This window comes from Syzygium oleosum, unplaced genomic scaffold (genome assembly GCF_021117445.2).
Source record: "Syzygium oleosum isolate NSW1041296 unplaced genomic scaffold, Sole_v2.1 Sole_v2.02, whole genome shotgun sequence".
In the NCBI taxonomy this organism is placed as follows: Eukaryota; Viridiplantae; Streptophyta; class Magnoliopsida; order Myrtales; family Myrtaceae; genus Syzygium; species Syzygium oleosum.
The window spans coordinates 15,462,496-15,481,510 of record NW_026607486.1 but is presented as its reverse complement, the minus strand read 5'-3'; the positions used below and the strand labels follow the sequence as shown (position 1 = coordinate 15,481,510).

The window sequence follows — 19,015 nt, the reverse complement described above, 5'->3', positions numbered from 1 at the left end:
CGGGACTTTTCAGTGGGTGGTTATGCCTTTTGGACTAAAGAATGCAGGAGCTACGTATCAACGGGCAATGAATTTGATTTTTCATGATATGATTGGCAAATTCTTAGAAGTTTATATTGATGACGTGGTGGTTAAATCAGCTCAAAAAGATCATCTGGATTATCTCGAGCAAGCGTTTATTAGGACAAGGAAATACAAATTGAAGATGAATCCAACCAAGTGTGCCTTTGGAATACAAGCAGGAAATTTCTTGGGATTTTTGGTCAATCAGAGGGGAATCGAAGTTGACAAGAACAAAACAAAGGCTATTATGGAGCTTTCTCACCCTACATCAAAGAAACAACTACAGATGGTATCGGGAAAATAAATTTTCTAAGAAGATTCATTGCCAATTTGTCTGATAAAATGGAGCCGATGACACAGCTTCTGCGTCTCAAAAAGCAGGATGAATTTATATGGGAAGAAAAACAACGAAAGGCGTTTGATTCGATCAAAGCTTATCTAATGAATCCGCCGTATTAATGCCGCGAGAACGGGCAAACCACTGAAATTGTACTTATCAGCTACCGATATAACTATCGGGAGTATGTTGGCTCAAGAAAATGAGAATGGGAAAGAACAAGCGGTATATTATTTGAGCGGGGTGTTAAGCGATGTTGAAAAAGATATACCGCAATTGAAAAATTATGTCTATCTTTATACTTTGCTTGTATGAAGTTAAGGCATTATTTTTGCCAACTACGAGTACATGTGATCGGTAAAACGATATAATAAAATATATGCTATCCCGACACATTATAAAAGGGCGTATAGCAAAGTGGGCCTTTATCTGTCCGAGTTTGATTTGATATATGTGCCGATCAAAGCAGTAAAAGGCCAGGCCATTGTTGATTTTCTTACCGAATATCCATGTTTACAAATGGAAGAAAATGAGCAAAGTCTCAGTCAGGTGCTACCATGGACTATGTATTTTGATGGATCGCGTGCTAAGAGCATGGCTGGAGCTGGATTGGTAATAATTTCTCCCGATGGGAAACTTACAAGGTGCGTCTGTAAGTTAAATTTTGAATGTTCAAATAATCAAGCCGAATATGAAGCATTGATTATCGGATTGGGAATACTGATTGAGTTGAAAGCACAGTTTATCAAAGTATTCGGTGATTCACAATTAGTGGTAAAGCAATTAAGGGGAGAATACCAGTGTCTGAATAAGAATTTGATTGGTTATTACTATCTAGCTAAAAAGCAATTAGAGCAATTCAGGGAGTACGACATAGCCCATGTTAAAAGAGATGCAAATTTTGAGGCTAACGAGTTGGCTCAAATAGCTTCTAGATACCGAATATCAAAAGAGTTAGCTGACATCACAACCACCATAATACTGTTGGTACCTTCTATTGAACAAAGAAAGATACCGATAGCAGTTAGCGAGGTAGTCCAAAAAGAGGATTGGAAGCAAAGTATCATCGAGTATTTGAAGAATCCAGATTCAAGAGATCGAAAGCTGAGAAGACAAGCCCAGAAATATGTCGTATTAGGAGAAGAATTATACCGAAAATCCTCAGATAGATTGCTTTTGCGTTGTCTTGATGAAGATAATGCAAAATTGGTTATGGCAGAAACACATGAAGGCGTGTGTGGAGCTCATCAAGCAAGAATCAAGATGAGATGGCTGTTAAAAAGGTATGGATATTTTTGGCCAGCAATGATGCAGGATTGTATTAATTATGCCAAAGCATGTCTTTCATGTCAAAAACATGGACCGTTGCAACATGTACCTGCTATGGAGCTCCATTCTATTATAAAGCCGTTGCCATTTAAAGGATGGGCAATGGATACAATTGGTAAGATCTACCCACCCTCTTCTCATAAGCACAGTTATATTTTGTTAGCCACAGATTATTTTACGAAATGGGTGGAGGCCATTCCATACAAGAGTATAACACAAAAGACCGTGATCAAATTTATGGAAGAAAATATAATTCATCGATTCGGCTTGCCTGAATCAATTCTTGCCGATCAAGGTACGGTGTTCACTTTGGAAGTGAGGTAAAGGAATTTGCGGTCAAGAGGAATCAAAATGATTTATTCCACACCGTACTATCCTCAGGCAAATGGACAAGCTGAGGCTACTAACAAGGTTGTTATTGGTCTTATCAAGAAACATCTAGAAGAAAATCCAAAGGAATGGGATACTTTGTTGTCAAGAGTATTGTGGGCATACCGAACGTCACGAAGATCAAGTACAGGTATCAGCCCTTATATGCTTACATATGGACAAGAGGCAGTTTTACCAATGGAAATAACAGTGCAATCTTTAAGAGTCCAATTACAGAGTGAAATGTTGCCTGAAGATTATAAAGATTGGATGCATATAAATCTGGATGAACTAGATGAGGTTCGTGCAGCTTCTTTGGATCAATTGATCGCACAAAAGAGAAGAGTAGCTAGAGCTTTTAACAAAAGAGTTAAAGTTAAGCAGTTTGTGGTGGGGGATCTAGTATGGAAAGCGATACTGCCTTTTAATCTCCAAAATAGAGAATTCGGTAAATGGTCATCAAATTGGGAAGGACCCTATTTAGTTACCGAAGTGCTGAGTGGGAATGCATACAGGTTGATGGATGTCAATGGAAAAGAACTATCACGTTCTATAAATGGGAAATTCCTAAAGAAATATCATCCATCAATCTGGGAAACATAAGGAAATTTATTCATCTACTAGAAGTCAAAATACATTCTGATCTTGGTTACAAAGATTTGCGGATCCTTAACAAGTTTGAGATTTTGGGTTACAAGATTAGAATGTAAGGCAAGATTCGGGTGAAGTTCGGAAAGTTGTTCTTCAAGATACTTCATGTGACGAGAATGGAAGCGGACAACTTCAAACTTTTCCCAAGCTTCTCGAAGCAAGCTATGCATACTGTTTGAAGAAACTTCAACCATGGATCTAACTCGAAAGATTTCATCTCTGACCATTCTTTGTTCTACACAACGATGATTCAAAAAGAAAGTAAGGAGTCGACGTGCCATATCAACGTCATCTTTGGCCTGAGTACAAGACTCCTGGGTTTGAGCATATTCAGCCTTAGAATCTTGCAATCGGGAAAACTCCTTTTCAATATGAAGTTGAAGAGCATCAGCTTCCACAACAACAGGTTCCAAATTCCAAATCTCCCTCACATTATGTTCGAATGCATCAAAGTTATCAGGGAATAAAGAACATAGCTCCCAGACTAGATCCAGAAAGGTAGAATCTGCAGACAGAAACACTTTGGATCTGAAAAAGTCTGTCAGGTTGGTAACTTCTACCTTATGATTGTTGTTCAATAATAAAGCATGGTGTCCTTGGGACAGCAGTTCGTGTAGTCGTCTCCATAAGGATCGATCACCTATAGAGAATGAGGCAAGTTGTCACGTTAAAGGGAATGAAGAATGGTCGTCAAGGTCGGGTAGAAAGTTTACCTTCATAAGTATTACGACTATTCCGTGAGCGAGACCAAAGAAGCAGTAGAGATGAAGAACCATGTGAAGACATCATGAACTGAATTGTGAGTTTGCAGGGAATCTGTGGCAAGCTTAAACAGTTATAAAGGGAGCAGATCGTGGAGGATGATGTGTCAGAATTTTCTCGGAGAGACGGGATGGAGATGGAATTTGAATCATGTATGTGGATAAGCAGTTATTAAGTTGGTAACCAATAAGTTCAGAGAGAATGAATGATAGGAAAGATAAGCATTTGATCTTTCAGTTACTCAAGTTACAGTGGAACAGTTATCTTTGAGTTGATTCAGATATCTAAAAGAACCAGACAGAGATAAAAAGTGATATTCGGGTAGAACGTTTGAGTTACCGATTGCTAAAATATACAGCGTCGGGAATTTGCTTTATCGGGATATCTTACATTTGAATATACATCGTCGGGAATTTGTTTTATCGGGATATTCCACATTGGAAGATACAGCATCGGGAATTTGCTCTGTCGGGGTATTTTACAATTAAGCAAATGCAAAGAAGACCAAGAATGTACTCCAGCAAATGGTTTCAACATTTTATCTCCAATTAGCCAATAGGGTTTTGGCTTCAGTTACAAAGTCTCTTAATCTAATTTCTAGCCCGTAGTTTTCATCCATAATCTCTGCCCTTTTCTTCTCATGAACCTTAACTAACCCAATAGTATTATCAAACTCTTTCTCCAATTCCCTACATTTCTGCATCTTGCGTCTAAGTGTGGGAGAAAAGTTTGAGACTGTGAATTTCTGGTCTATAATTTGAGCATCCACCATCCTCAGCTCTGCTTCAAGTTCTGCTTTTCTGGCCTCCAAGCTTTGAAGTTTGCTTGCTTCAACTTTAAAATGATTATAGAAGAGACGAGCATCTTCACGCTTGTTGGCTAATTCATCCTGGATTGCCAGTCCTCGGCTTTCTCCAAAGAGAAGATGGGGAAGATGATCAAGATTGACTCTGATTTTAGTCACAGCGTCTACAAAGTCAACAGCGAAGAGATCAATTTTGTCTTGGAAAGAATCCGACAAGATAAAGGATGGATGGCCAGAGCATATTTCCTGGAAAAGATTCCTCGCTTGGCGTTCTTTGTTAGAGTCAATGATCAACTTTCCATAACCAGGCTCTAATAGGTTTAAGAGCTGTTCCCATTTAGCTCTAGCCACTTCTCTAGGAACTTCGACAAGCATTGACAAAGTTGAAGGCCCTGAGGAATCATCAGTCATTGAAGAACTGGGATGGGTACCTGCCAATATTCTTTCCAACTCCTCCCGTTCTGCTAAAGAGAAAATTTCTATCTGAGCAGATGGGTTGGGCACAGCAGAGGATGTTGAAGGAGGTAAACCAGTGATGATCTGAGAAGTTGGTGGCACTTGCACACTCAAAGGGTCTGAGACGTCGTTTCTTCGGGCGTTGGAATTTCTTGAGGTGCGAAACGGGTATGTCGAAGGCTGCGGATAACATATGTATATCGAGATAAGCGAATAGAAATTTCGAGTCAAATACAGGGCAATAACATTTACCAGTAAAAGTTAGAGGAAGATTTTCTTCAGGTTCTATGACATTGGTAGGAATATCCTGCGTTGGTATACCTTCTTGGGGATTTGAAACAGGAGTTTGATCTTGAATCAACTCAGCAGTGACTTCTATCAAAGAAGCAGGAATTACTGGTGAAGGATTTGGGGCTGATATGATAAGAGCCTTGCTAGGAGAAGCAACACTGGATGGATTAGTCTTGGAGGTATCTGGATTAATCAAAAGATATACAGGTTAGTGCTAATATGCACATTGCTAGTCTCCATAAATAGAGCAAGAGAAGTACCTTTTGGTGGGCGCGGTTTCATCATAGCTCGAAGTGTGAGCTCTAAAGATTGATCAGATGTTGGAGGATTTTCTGGAGATTCTGAGGAACGAATAGTTACTTTTCTAAAGCCGCGTTTTGCTGGTGCTTTCTTTGGGGCAATAGAGTCCGAAGCCTTTCTTTTCTTGTTCACTGCGAGAGTATGATATTAAATAGGAGGCTGAAATCAAGCAAAACATATATTGATAATGAAATTACCTTTGGAAGGTTCTATTGACTTGGTTGGAGACTTATTCACAGCCTCAATTGCTTTTGGTGCTATAGGAGGAACAACATCTTTTATTTTTGAAAGAATCGAGATCCGAGAGGATCGAAAACACGATCTTTTGATAATCTTTCCACCAAATGTCAAAATCGGTGAAGAATAATCGGAGTAGCCAGTGAATTCAATGACACGAGACAATCGGTAGATACTCCGTATCAACGTGGTCGGCTCATTAAAAGGTTGATCATCCTTCAGCTTGCAAGTTAATTTATCAAAAGAAGCAACAGAGAAAGTGTAAATAGCAGGAACAGGGAACTCCTTGAATTAACCCAAGTTGCCTGGCACAGTATTGGGGAGAATAGATTTCAAAGCCAGCAGCAAACCTGCCTTTTGTCGAAAATCTCACAGGAAGATCAACAGAAGTCAAGACAGATTGCCAAAAATCACTTTTGTTCTTCCGAAGCGGGAAGGTAAGATTTGAATTGAGGGGTAAAGAAAGGAGAGAAGGAATGTGAATTCTCCTCGGTGGAATAAAGTTGAGAAATAAAGTACCGAAAACGGGAGGATGGTGTTTTAGGAACAGAGACCAGTTTCCTGCTCAAAGTTTGGCAGATTAGTTGGTCAGGAATAGAAACCGAGAGAGGCTGGATAACTTGATCTTTGGAAAACCAAGTGGGGAAATAGAAGGTTGCCCATGCTTGAAGAAGCCAAAGGGGACCACCAAAAACGCCACTAACTTCATCTGAAGCAGTGGAAGAAGAGGCATGGGCTAAACCCCGATAGAGTAAGGCCAACAGTGTCTTGCCTAAAGAAAGCCGGGTCCCTGAAGCTAAAGCAGAAGCAACAGCAACAAAATCATTCGAGACCCTAACTATAGGGTGGCAGAAAAGGAATTTACAGAGCCAGTATAAAAGAAAAGCAGTGTGCTCCTCATCGGTAACTGCATTTTCCTTTTTAAAGTAGTTTTTCATGAATGTCCCGTAGGCCATTTCAGAATCAGATAATTTGCCGAGCGGCGAATGAGAGTCTAGAGCGGGGTAGATGGGTCGTACCCAAAAGAGAGAGCCCGGTAAGGCGGTGTACATCAAGCAAAGTTACCGACATAGGAGAAAAAGGGAAAAGAAGCACGGTTGGTCGAAGATGACCAAAAACAGGACAACGCGCCAATCAGTTCCCGATTCACATGGTAGTCGAAACAACTAAGACGCAAAGCATCGTGGATGGAAAGGGTATTCCAAAGAGAACCCTTAGAAGGAAGAAGACGAAGGTACCATTGATAGAACTCAGAATCAAAATCAGAGAAAGCCCTAAGGCGAGAAAGACGAGAATACCACGGTACGCCAAAATAGATGACTCATGGATAGGAAGTACCTCAATCGATGACGAGGGAAGCGGTTTGACGGGGCATTGTGGAACGAAAAAGTGATTGTGAGCGGCGGGGCCAAGGATATAAGAATCTTCAAAATCATTACATACGAGAAAACGAGATGAGATCCTTCTTTGAAATTATCAGAATCCCGGAATAGATAATATCGGTCGAGGGCATCTGATGCAGAAAAAGAGAAAGTTTGGTCCTTGGAAGCTTTGGAAGCCATGGATTTTAGTAGAGTGTCGGAAAAGATTGCAGAGATTCAAAAAGGTGAAGATGAAGAAGAACGAAAAAGGAACGATTTTTATAGAAAGTGTTTTGGAGACGAAAAGGTAGGGGCGCGAAGCAAGGTGATGAAGCGACGTCAAGAATAGGTACTATTTCTTTGATATTTAAAAGAATTAAAAGTTCTTTTAATTCTTTTAAAAGGGGGCATTTGTTTACACCAAAATCGGCATGGATGTCACGTCGGTTTAATGTCAAAATCCGATGGACAATGGAGCTCAGTCGTAGTACGTTTGGATAAAATTCGGGAATGTAGTAAGCGTGAGTGGCACCATGTCCCGAACTCGTGTGGAGAGAATCGGTAATTTTACCGAAACATGAAAAGTTTACATTTCGGGAAATGTTGAAGCTACCGAAAATCGGCAAGATCACAACCCAGCCACGTGAATCGTGACAACAGGAAGTTATGAGCAAGAAGTGGAGATAGTAAACACGAGCAGATCGTGGGAGATCATTTATCCAAATTGGAAGTTATCCCAGCAGTTGAGATCAAGTTTTGGTGGACAATGAAATTGAAAAACGTGGGTAGATAAGACAGTTATTGAAAGCGCCAAAATTTAAAGTTCGAAAACAAAGAAGTAACCGACAAGCAGTTACAGGGTAGGATGAGATATACGTACTCAGAGGAAAGAAGAAGAAAAAACACACACAAGAATGCAAAAACACTCAAGTTTATATGCACTTTAGTTTCATTTGCACTTTTACTTCCTGCGTTTACAGCTTCCTGTAGCTTTAGTTAACCTTCAAGCCCTTTACCGCTTTCGTAGGAGTATTGTAACGTAGCTTAGAACTCTGTTGATCCCAGATCCATTTTCAATCCACTCAATTTCTACCCGCTTCCACATAACCCAGCACTACACTCTGTTTTTTCGCCACGATATTCCTAGTAATCAAGCCACAGAACCTACTTTAATAAAAACCGAAAATCACAGTTTCGGTGAAGGATATTCCTCGTCGCAAAACGAGCGAACAGACCCTTCTTTGTTTCCTGTACCTCTCAAGTTGTGAAAATTGGTTTTTGGGCAGAAATCTGAATGGTGATCGGGTCAACCATCTTCCTCCCAATAAGCTATCTGGAATTCCACCCACGAGCTGAGAAGAGTACCAGGTTCTTGTTCTGTTTTTTTTTTTCAGCTTTTTCCATGTTTTGTTGTTCCGCTCTCAAAAGATGAATGCCATTATCAAATTCAAGGTCATTGACATTGATGTCAGTCAAGCTATTCTTGTACTCCCTTAGCCATGCGTGTCTTAGGAAACTTTAGTAAAGCTCTGAACTTGTATACAAGGAGATGACACTAGATTACAGCCGTAGATCTCCCCTTGATCTCACAGTAGATATCTCATCTCTCAATCTACCAACTATCCGCATTTGTTATAAGAATACTCTAGAATACAAGTATATATTTTCCATATCAACTCTAAAAATATTCGAGAGTACTCAAGAAACCCTATGCCCTTTAAAGCTTGAAGACTCGCTCAGTCATCTTGGCTACCCTCTTGGCCCATTCTGCCATGAAGACCTTTGGATCGTGACAAATACCTTAGAGATCTCCGGTGAGTGGCGGAAGTTGGCCTTCGATGTTTGTTGGTCAGAACAACGATGATGGGCATTCACCTCGGATGGTTGCCGGTGGAGACAACCTTCAATCTCTAGAAATAAAGGGCTAATCAAAATGATCCCCACAGTTGGGATAACATCGTCGACGACGGCATCCCCCAGTGGAGCTCGATATCTATCGAGCACACGCGAGAGAGTCCCGATATGGCAGTACTTGGCCAACACTTATCTCTATGGCCGAAACTCAGAAGAGAAACGAGAGAGATTTAGTTTTAATTGGAGCTTTTGGAGGATGAGGTTGCATACACCAATGTTGAACATGCAAATTATTACTTAATCACTAATTAATAAACAAAAAGATGCACAGAATCTGCTTCTGTTCTGATTAATAAGAAAATAAAATCCTAGAAGGGCTTTTGTGTCATTTTGTTCTACGCCGGACATTCCCACTTCCCGCCAAAACTTTCCCCAGCCTAGATAACGGTTAACGACCTCCTCAGCGAAACACAAACAGAAGAAAAGAAACTTCTTTCCCTCTCTCTCTGCAACGACTTCAAGCAAGAGCCTTTTCGAAAGAGAAAAACTCCATTTTCAGAGCTTCGACAATGGCGACTCCGGCCTCTGCCGTCGCCCTCGTGCTCCTCTCTCTCCTCCCTCTGTGCTCTCCGCTCCCTCTCGAGTCCCTCAGAGAAGCCACCCATGCTCTCTCCAACTCGGGCTTCGTGTCCATGTCCTTAACTCTCAATCTCATCTCCAAAACCCTGATTTCCCCTCAAATCCCGTCCCTCACCATCTTCTCTCCCTCGGATGACTCCTTCGCAAGGTTCGGCCAGCCGCCACTGTCTCTCCTCCGACTCCACTTCTCACCCCATGCGCTCTCTCTCGATACCTTGAGGTTGCTTCCTCGTGGAGCCAAGATCTCCACCATGAACGCCAATCATTCTCTGATGGTCACCACCTCGCCGTCTGATTATCAGGTTGAGATAAACGGCGTCAAGATTGTCGGCTCGCCGGTGTTCAACGATGGGAACTTGGTGGTCTTTGGGATTGAGATGTTCTTCGATCCAGAGTTCCAAACTTCGGCTCCGGTTCAGAGTCCAAGCCCTGGCCTTGAATGTGTAGCACCGAGATATGGCAGTTTGGAGGATCTTTCGGTTGGGAATGTGTTTGGTGAGGCTTGTGGGGCGATGAGATCAAAAGGATACTCTGTGATGGCTTCTTTTCTTGGTTTGCAATTGATGAAACTGAAGGGTGATAATCAGATGTTGACAGTTTTCACTCCGTTGGACGAATCGATGGTGAATCACACAAGGAGTTTCAGCGATTACCCTTCGATCTTTCTGCGGCATGTCGTTCCGTGCAAGCTCTCGGCCAGTGATATACTGGGGTTCAACAATGGGACAATGGTACATACTCATCTGGACGGATTTGTTATTGAGGTCACGAGAATTGGCTACGCTTTGATGCTTAACGGAGTTCTGATGACTTCGCCGGACATTTACAAAAGCGAGTGGCTCAGTGTCCATGGCGTTCTTGATGTCATTGAAGCAAGAGAAGGCGGACAGCCCGGGATGGAAGTTTCATCTGAAAGTGGCAGAGTCTAGTAATGATTTCATGATGAATCTTCTGTTTCAATCCTCTTCTTTTCCCTTTGCTTTCAGAGATAAGTCTCTTTTATTGTGATCACACACCAGTTCATTCTTTTTCACTAGTCAGTCTGTTTAGCAGTCCTCAAAACCTATACAGATAATAATAGCTCACACTTGCGATTTTCTTCATTGTCGGTCCATGATTGCTCTGGCTCCGTGGATTTCTGTCCGCGTCTGATTCTGAACTAGAAAATGTTCAGTAGGCTGGGATGAATGGCTAGTCTGCGAGATTCAGACTTCTAGATTGAATCAAATATATTGGAGTGATTTCCATATTTCTTCACTATATGTGAGATATGATGTCTGTGGTTTCACTTTCCTCCACATGGCCACCATCTTTTCATCTCGGAATGCCGTACTTTTACGTCTATTTCTTTGCGGTCATAGTAAAGCAGCAGTCTTTATTGGCAAGTTCAAGTTCAGTTGCATTTCTTTAAGACCAGACCGCAAGCGATACATCTTATTGTGGACAGATTACATCAGCACCTGCTCATGGAGGTTCTTCTGTGCTTCGTGAATTTGCATACTCATCAGAGCACCCAGGGTTTCTGAAACCCAATTCTACACCCAAATTCATCCTAGCCAGTACATAGCAGCCCAGTGAGCAAAACCTGTTAGAGTTCAGTCGTATTCTCGGTCTGCGATGATCATTCATTCTACCAAATTTATTCAACTTACCGAAACACAATCCAGACTCTGACAAGGTCTTTTTCTGCCATCTGTTTGCTGATGCTCTCTTGTACTGTCGATCGACACTCCATCGCTATTCATTGTAATCCAGTTACCACCTGGGTTCTTCCTCTTCTTTTCTTCATTAGCTTTAGTTGCTCCTTTCTTGCTGTTACATGCTTCACTCGAACCATGACCTGAAGTCTGAAGAATTCTTCTAGAGCTACTTTGAACTCTCTTTCCAATTCTGAAATTTCAAGAAATCAATTCTTAGATTTGGGTAAGAAAGGACGAGGTGACGTTTGACCAATGGTCGCACTCAAATACTGGATCAAAATGTCTCGCGTAAAGGTTAGTCATCGTAGCCACAGAAATCAAACATGTTTTCCACGAGAAACTTCATTTTCAGGGATCAAATCGCATTTCAAAACTTTCTTGTCAATGGCAACAGAGCTGGAAGGGATACTCGCCGACACCTAGAGAGCTTCTGCTCTTGTAAACTTGTGAGTTGATTTAGTAGGTCTGATTGTTCTTCACCCTCTGTAATTTAAAAGACATACGTCAGAACTCTCTAATTAGGCATTTGAGCTGCGTCGAGTCCTCTCTTGGTCATGCTAAGGAAAGGAATCCCAAAAATAAGAGAAGAGTAACGAATTCAAAGACAGCCAAAGAAGATTGATGAAGACTCACCCTACAAGACATGAAACGGCCCAGCGCTCATCGCGTTGCCCAAAACTCAAACGACTGTTATTCAACCAAAACATTCTTGAGCAAGTTTTATCTCTCTGTATCTTCCCTTCCCTGTTTCTTCACTCTCTTCCTACGAAGAGCTTGAACCAGGCAGGTCCATTCAGCAAGTCCCGTGTGAGGTTCACTAATGCGACGGCCCTGCTAAGCCGTTTTAGCTGTACAGACAGCAACCGTAAGGTTACAGACCAGATTACAGAAGAAGAACAGGACGGTTGAGAGGATTAGGAGTAATTGCCGTTGTCTTGGCGACCTGATGAGTGAATAAAGGAACCAAAGTAGCAATATAACTGCACAAGATGTTCAATTCGTTAGATGATGCCCTGCTGTGGCTGAGCTTCCTCATTATGCATATGCAAACACGCACACACAAAAAGAGCTGGTGAGAGGAGATTCTCTTTCGACTACCTCTTCGGCAAAACAAACGGAGACAAACGGAGACGCAACATTTGCGCTTATCGTTGCCTTAAGACTACCTCTTAGGCAACCCATTATAAGAGCGTTGGCATATGTCTTCTCAAGCAACCAAACATTGTAGTGTTGCAATCACAGTCCTGCCAAAGTCGTTTTTGTCGTGGCGAGGTCCATGGATTGTCAATCCCGTGATCAGGTTTTGTCATGGCTCGTGAGAACTGTCTCTAATCTCTAGCATTCCTTCGATTGAACTAAGAGCTTGATAACTATGGCAGAGTTTAAGGAAACACTGAGACAGGACCGAGAAGGAGGGGGAGAAGAATAATGAGAGACGAAGGCATGTTTGTTGTGAGATGCATAGAATGGATGTCTTGAGTTATAGGGCTTCCGGAGAAGAAAGGGCAACTCTTCATCACCAAGAAAGGGCATGTGGAAGTTTCCTTAGGGAAAAGCCAATTAAATTTATATAGTTCTTTTTTACTTTGAAAAACGCGTTTGCCTTCGCTTGAGCGATTGATGATGGAGGTGAGCACATGAGGAAAAGGCACTATAATCAGCATAAACATTTCTCCAGTTCAGGTTCATTTAGATTTCTTTATCACAATAAATCTCTTAGATAACTCAACTAGAGGTGATTATTAGGCGGCTCTGGGTGATATCGGGCTTTTGGATCGGGCATAAATTTTTGCTCGAGCCTTCATCATAGCCAGGTCTTTTCATTAAATGCCCTTATTCGAGCCTGCCCAAAAAATTACCTAGTTGCCATGTTGGATTAGCCACACGCCCTTGCCCCTCCGCCTCCCCCTCCAGTGACCCCCACAGTTACTACACCTCTTATTATGTATAGGCATGTGAATTTTTGTGGCTGGTCCTGCATCATTCATATCCCAGGTCTCTGACCTCCATGAATACCTTAGAGATCCGTGACGAGTGGCGGAAGTTTATTTTTTATCTTTGTAGATGAGGACAACGATGATGGGCATCATCTATCATCACGGACGATGTGGCATTCGCATAATCTATCCACATTTTATTTCGGTGTCACCCGATGGTTTCTTGAATTCAATCGAATTTGATGTCCAAAGAACTTCATTAGATTAAGTTTGTGAAAGTAGATTGATTAGACAGATTAAAAGCACAAAAACTTCGTACAAAAAAAAAGTTATAAGTATAGGGACCAAAAGTAAAAAGACAGTCAGTTCACTAAATGGGCTTTCCACAACAATATCACATATGGACTTAGCTATTGAGTGAATGGGCTTTAGTTTGTGGGAGCCTGACTCTAAATTGGTAACTGAAGACATATAAATTAGTTAGTGCTGTGTTTGATTCAAGCTGGATCGGGTTAATTGCATCGACCCAACTCAATTCATTGATCATATACATGTCCATAAGAAGGAGATCGCAAGCCATGCACTTATACAAGTAGTTACTTTCTCATATCGACGAGAGATTTACAAGCACAATGCAACCATCTAATAAAAGATAGAAGGACACTGGGACCTTCTAAATTGCAACCATCTAATAAAAGATACAAGCACAATGCAACCATCTAATAAAAGATAGAAGGGCACTGGGACCTTCTAACATGCGATCATGTAATAAAAGATAGGGAAAATGACACAAGCAGTCCCTGAACTTTGCCCCAATGTGCAATTTGATCCCTAAACTTTTAATTTGTTCAATACAATCCCTGAACTTTTATTTTGTTCAATATCATCCCTGAACTTTTGATATATGTTCAATTCAGTTCCTGAACTATATGAAAATGTTCAATGCAGTCATTTCCATTAATTCAAATTGAGGGACTATATTAAACATTTTCATATAGTTCAGGGACTGAATTGAACATATATCAAAAGTTCAGGGATGATATTGAACAAAATAAAAGTTCAGGGACCACATTGAATATTAGCCAAAAGTTCAAGGATTATATTGAATAAATTAAAAGTCCATGGATCAAATTGCATATTATGTCAAAGTTGAGGGATTGTTTGTGTCATTATTCCTAAAAGATACAAGCACAATGCAACCATCTAATGAAAGATAGAAGGACACTAGGGCCCTCTGACATGCAACCATCTAACAAAAGATACAAGCACAACGCAACCATCTAATTTGCCGGTCGAAGCTGGTCCCCGACAAACGCGTGGAGATCACCGCCAAGCGCGTGAAGATAGAAGGACACTGGGACCCTCACCTTCAAAACAAAGTCAAAGATTAGAATCTTGTCTGAAACAATTCTATCCCCATTTTTTTTTCTTATTACAGACGACGTAATGAAACGATATCTTTGTCACTTGCTAAAGAAATCCCCATTTTCTTCTTTTACTTTATTAAAGGCGATGGAACGATTATCTTTTGTCACTTACAAAGAAATCCTCATTTTCTTCTTTTATTTTATCACGTGCGATGGTATTTTACTAGAGGCGATGTCATGAGAAATTACGATAAGTATAAAGTGAATTTAGGACTTTCAACTTTAATACTATGTTAAAAAATCCAATCCAGATGTTTGAGCCGATAGTTGGAATGAGACAACATGAATATAAAGAATATTTATGACTCATTGTCAAGCGATATGACATAATATTTTCAACACTATTCATCGTAACAACGCTGGCATATGTATTCTTAAACAGTGAATTATTTTAGGTCTAAGGTCGTTCTTGTCGATAAGGTCTTGTCATGACTCCAACAGCCCGAAGCCATCGCATGGTGCAGGGTTGCCAAAGAGAAAGATCAAGTCTCGCGACGCGAATTTGTTTCTCGTTCTCTGCTTTCCACAGTAATGGACAAACAGTTGGAAGGGGGGTTGGTGAAGATTTCTTTCCCCAATTTTCATTTTTTATTTGTAACTTCTGTTGACCTCCCGGCGCTCACGCGAGCGAGCATGTGTCGTTTCGATTAGTTTATTGAATTGGCTAAGTCGAAGGCAATGGAATATTCATGTTCATTTTCGCTAAGATCCCTGTTTTTCAACAATTCTGATCGACGGACTCCATAAATAAAAATCACTCATGTGGTAGAGACCCATAAATGTTGTATAAATTCGTCCGACCTAGCTAATATTTCTATAAGAAATTGTGAGAATTACGCTGGTTTCGTGGCAACACAAGTTTTCAATGATTTTTTTTTTTTAGAGATGGGTTCATGAATTAGTTCTATTCTTTTTGCTTCTGTGTTATGGTGGATGCCGGAAATCTTTGGTTTTGGGTGTTTCTGCTGTAATATAACGCGGTAGCTAATCGAATCTTGCAATTAAATCAATGCTAAAAAAACACCGGAGATTTACAAACGAGGAACCACGTAGTTTGGTCCAAGTATCGATTCCTATCTTACGAGATGAGCCAACAGCAAATAATCCAATAATAATCAGAAAATCGTAGAGTTACAATCGCTATTTTCCAGACTTAGATTACGTCCAAACCCAATTATGTTTAGGCTCACGTAATTGTAAGATAAATAAATCACCTAAAATTACTTCACGGCTTGAAACACTCACGCCTTCACGAAGAAAACACTCAATTTGGATGTAAATTCTCCGTACAAGAAGGACCACAACCGTGGGCTCCTCTTCTCTTGGCGGTTCCAAAGAGCCAAAGAGAATCTCTTACCGTTTTTCTTAGGAGCCGTGTGCTGTGCCATCCGAACTGTTGAACACCTTGGGCTTCATTTATGATCCGCAATGATGGAACGGCATTTTTTTTTTGGTCGGCAATTTACAGATTCTGACAATTGAGCTGTGCTATGCGAATGTGAACACTTTTTTCTTCATTCTTTAAAAAAATATTAAGAGACATGTTATTTAAATTAGCTCGTCCCATTATTAACTGAGATCTATTTCCTATTCTTTTCAAATCTACTCGATATAAGCTTTATAATAAAACTGGAAAAAGGAAACATACAGACTATTTTAATAGATAAAATGAAGGATAAAAGATTAATAGTGTATGACTTATGCATAAAAGATTTATAACTCGAAATACAACTCGTTTCATTCCTCGGATAATATTAGTTAAAATAAATATAAATCAATTTAAAAAATAATTATAAGAAAAACCTAAAATGTACACATTCACTTTTTAATTTAACGTTGCTAGGACAAAAGCCATTTTAGATACTTTGTACTAAAACAATACGATTTACTACAAGTATTTTTATTTATCCAATTTGGAAAAATCCCTTTCAACTCAACACCGGGTGGAACCATGTCTCATTTCTCTAATCATCAACAGTGCTCCCCACCATCTTTTGTGGCGAGGGCTTCAAGCTGAACACTACTGGAATGCCAAAAACACACAGAGAGAGCCTGAGAGACGGAGCGAAAATGGCGGATGAACAAATTCATCAACTCACAGAGGAGCTGTACGAAGTAGGAAGGAGAATAAGGACTCTCCAACAGCGGCTGCGCCACAACAGAACGCTTTTGTCGAGTCATATTTGGGAAGGGAATGTCCAACGCGCGGATGTGGTGAGAGTGAGAGTACAGGCGATCCGAGAAGAGCTTGGTTGGGCTATGGAGGAGCAAAACGGGCTGATAGTTGAAATGGCTCAGCTGATACGGTATGGATGATGCTTTTTCAAGTTTTTTTTTTTCGTCCGAAGAAATTATGAAGTCGTGAGATTTGCACATGTTGAATGTTCAGGCAATGGTTTTCTCGAGCCATTGCAGAGCTGAGTAGTTAGTAGTTCTGTTTAGCTTAAGGGTATGTTATCAGGATGGCTTTGCTAAAGAAGCCCAGCTGAGAAGCAGATTGAGACTATAAACAATTGATGGTAAAGTTGCTTATTATTAAACCTACGCAACATGGTGCAACCTCCCGATGCTGATGGTGCCGCAAGGCGGTGCAGCCGCCGGGGCTGGGAACTGCACCGCGACAGGTCACACAGCGGACCTGAACGCAGCGTGCCTGCCCGCAGGAGCTGGAGCTGAGGTGACGAGCATGGGGAGCGAGGGCGGGGTGGAGTGCAGGAGCGCGTGCGGTGCATTCGGAGACCCGCAGTTCTGCTGCCTCTGGGGCTGCACCTTCTGCTCCCAGGGACCCCACCACCGGCAAGTTCGCCAGCTTCACCGGCGACCGCGGCTCCTGCACCCTCGAGTGCTCCAGCAGCGGTGCCACCCCTCCCGCCACCCTCGCCGAGTTCACACCTCCGGTGGGCTCCACTTCTATGACGTCAGCCTTGTTGACGGGTGCAACCTTCCGATGCTGGTGGTGCCGCAGGGCGGCGCCGCCACCGGGGCCGGGAACTGCACCACGACAGGTCACGAAGCGGACCTGAACGCAGCGTGCCCGCAGGAGCTGAAGGTGACGAGCATGGGGAGCAAGGGCGGGGTGGAGTGCAGGAGCGTGTGCGGTTCGTTCCGAGACCACCCCCCCCCCCCCCCACCGGCGACCGCGGCTTCTGCACCCTCGAGAGCTCCAGCAGCGGCGCCACCCCTCCCGCCACCCTCGCCGAGTTCACACCTCCGACGGGCTCCACTTCTATGATGTCAGCCTTGTTGCTGGGTGCAACCTCCCGATGCTGGTGGTGCCGCAGGTCGGCGCAGTCACCAGGGCCGGGAACTGCACCGCGACAGGTCACGCAGCGTGCCCGTAGGAGCTGAAGGTGACGAGCATGGGGAGCGAGGGCGGGGTGGAGCGTGTGCGGTGCGTTCCGAGCCGCGCCCCCCCCCCACCGGCGACTGCCGCTCCTGCACCCTCGAGTGCTCCAGCAGCGGCGCCACCCCTCCCGCCACCCTCGCCGAGTTCACACCTCCGGTGGGCTCGACTTCTACGACGTCAGCCCTGTTGATGGGTACAACCTCCCGATGCTGGTGGTGCCACAGGGCAGCGCACCCACCGGGGCCGGGAACTGCACCGCAACAGGTCACGCAGCCGACCTGAACGCAGCGTGCCCGCAGGAGCTGGAGCTGAAGGTGACGAGCATGGGAAGCGAGGGCGGGGTGGAGTGCAGGAGCGCGTGCGGTGCTTTCGGAGACCCGCAGTACTGCTGCACCAGCGCGTACGGGATGCCGGATGCGTGCAAGCCGAGCCAGTACTCGGAGTTCTTCAAGAGCGCGTGCCCGAAGGCCTATAGTTATGCTTACGACGGTGGCACGAACACCTTCACCTGCGCTTCGGCACATTACGAGATCACGTTTTGCCCGACACCTTCTACTGGTGTCAAGGCGGCGGGCGGTGAATATGCGGTGGCAGCTGGGGGCGTCGGGCGGCATCACCATGTCATCGACGCCGCTTTCTGTTGTTGCTGTCGTGGTTTCGGCGACAGTTTGGCAGTTGTGGCAGCTGTTCTGATCAAAAAATTTCTAGTTGTTAAATTAGTAAGATATTCCCCTTCATTTCGTCAATGGAAACAGTCGGCTAGAGCTGAAGGATTGCGTTAGTTTCTACATATCAAACAATGCTTTAATCGTTTGCTTATGGAATTAAAGGACGTTTGACTAACCAGTCTCTGGGGTGAAACAAAGTAAAGAGTGACAACAAAATGTTCACTGCAATTTGTATATCAAGTAGGATTACTGAGATCGCTTTTTCTGGAAAATGGCAATTTCTACTCAGAAAGTATTGATTGAAGTTGGAAACCCTAGTTTTCCATACAATTTTGGGGTTCTTCAAACTCTTAACATTTCAAAAAAAGTGCATGCTTTTTAGATTGCAAGACTTTTTTGCAAAATAGAAGATTATAACACTCGGAGAAAAACTACAATGGTTTATCTTATAGCTTATTTGCGTCGCATCATAAAATGTTCACA

The 19,015-nt window shown here is 42.6% G+C and overlaps 1 protein-coding gene and 1 pseudogene across 1 annotated transcript; both read left to right on the top strand.

The window, feature by feature from the left end:
* Window positions 1–9,179: 9,179 nt before the first annotated feature.
* On the top strand, window positions 9,180–10,551 carry LOC115663394 (putative fasciclin-like arabinogalactan protein 20). Its single transcript, XM_030585400.2, has one exon. It carries the CDS (start codon window positions 9,385–9,387, stop codon window positions 10,381–10,383), a length of 999 nt encoding a protein of 332 aa, XP_030441260.1. The 5' UTR covers window positions 9,180–9,384; the 3' UTR covers window positions 10,384–10,551.
* Window positions 10,552–17,084: 6,533 nt separating this feature from the next.
* Window positions 17,085–18,557, top strand: LOC115670641 (glucan endo-1,3-beta-glucosidase-like; annotated as a pseudogene).
* Window positions 18,558–19,015: the final 458 nt, after the last annotated feature.

Coding starts and splice junctions, on each gene's coding strand:
- LOC115663394 (XM_030585400.2), top strand. CDS start 9,385: ATGGCGACTCCGGCCTCTGCCGTCGCCCTCGTGCTCCTCTCTCTCCTC.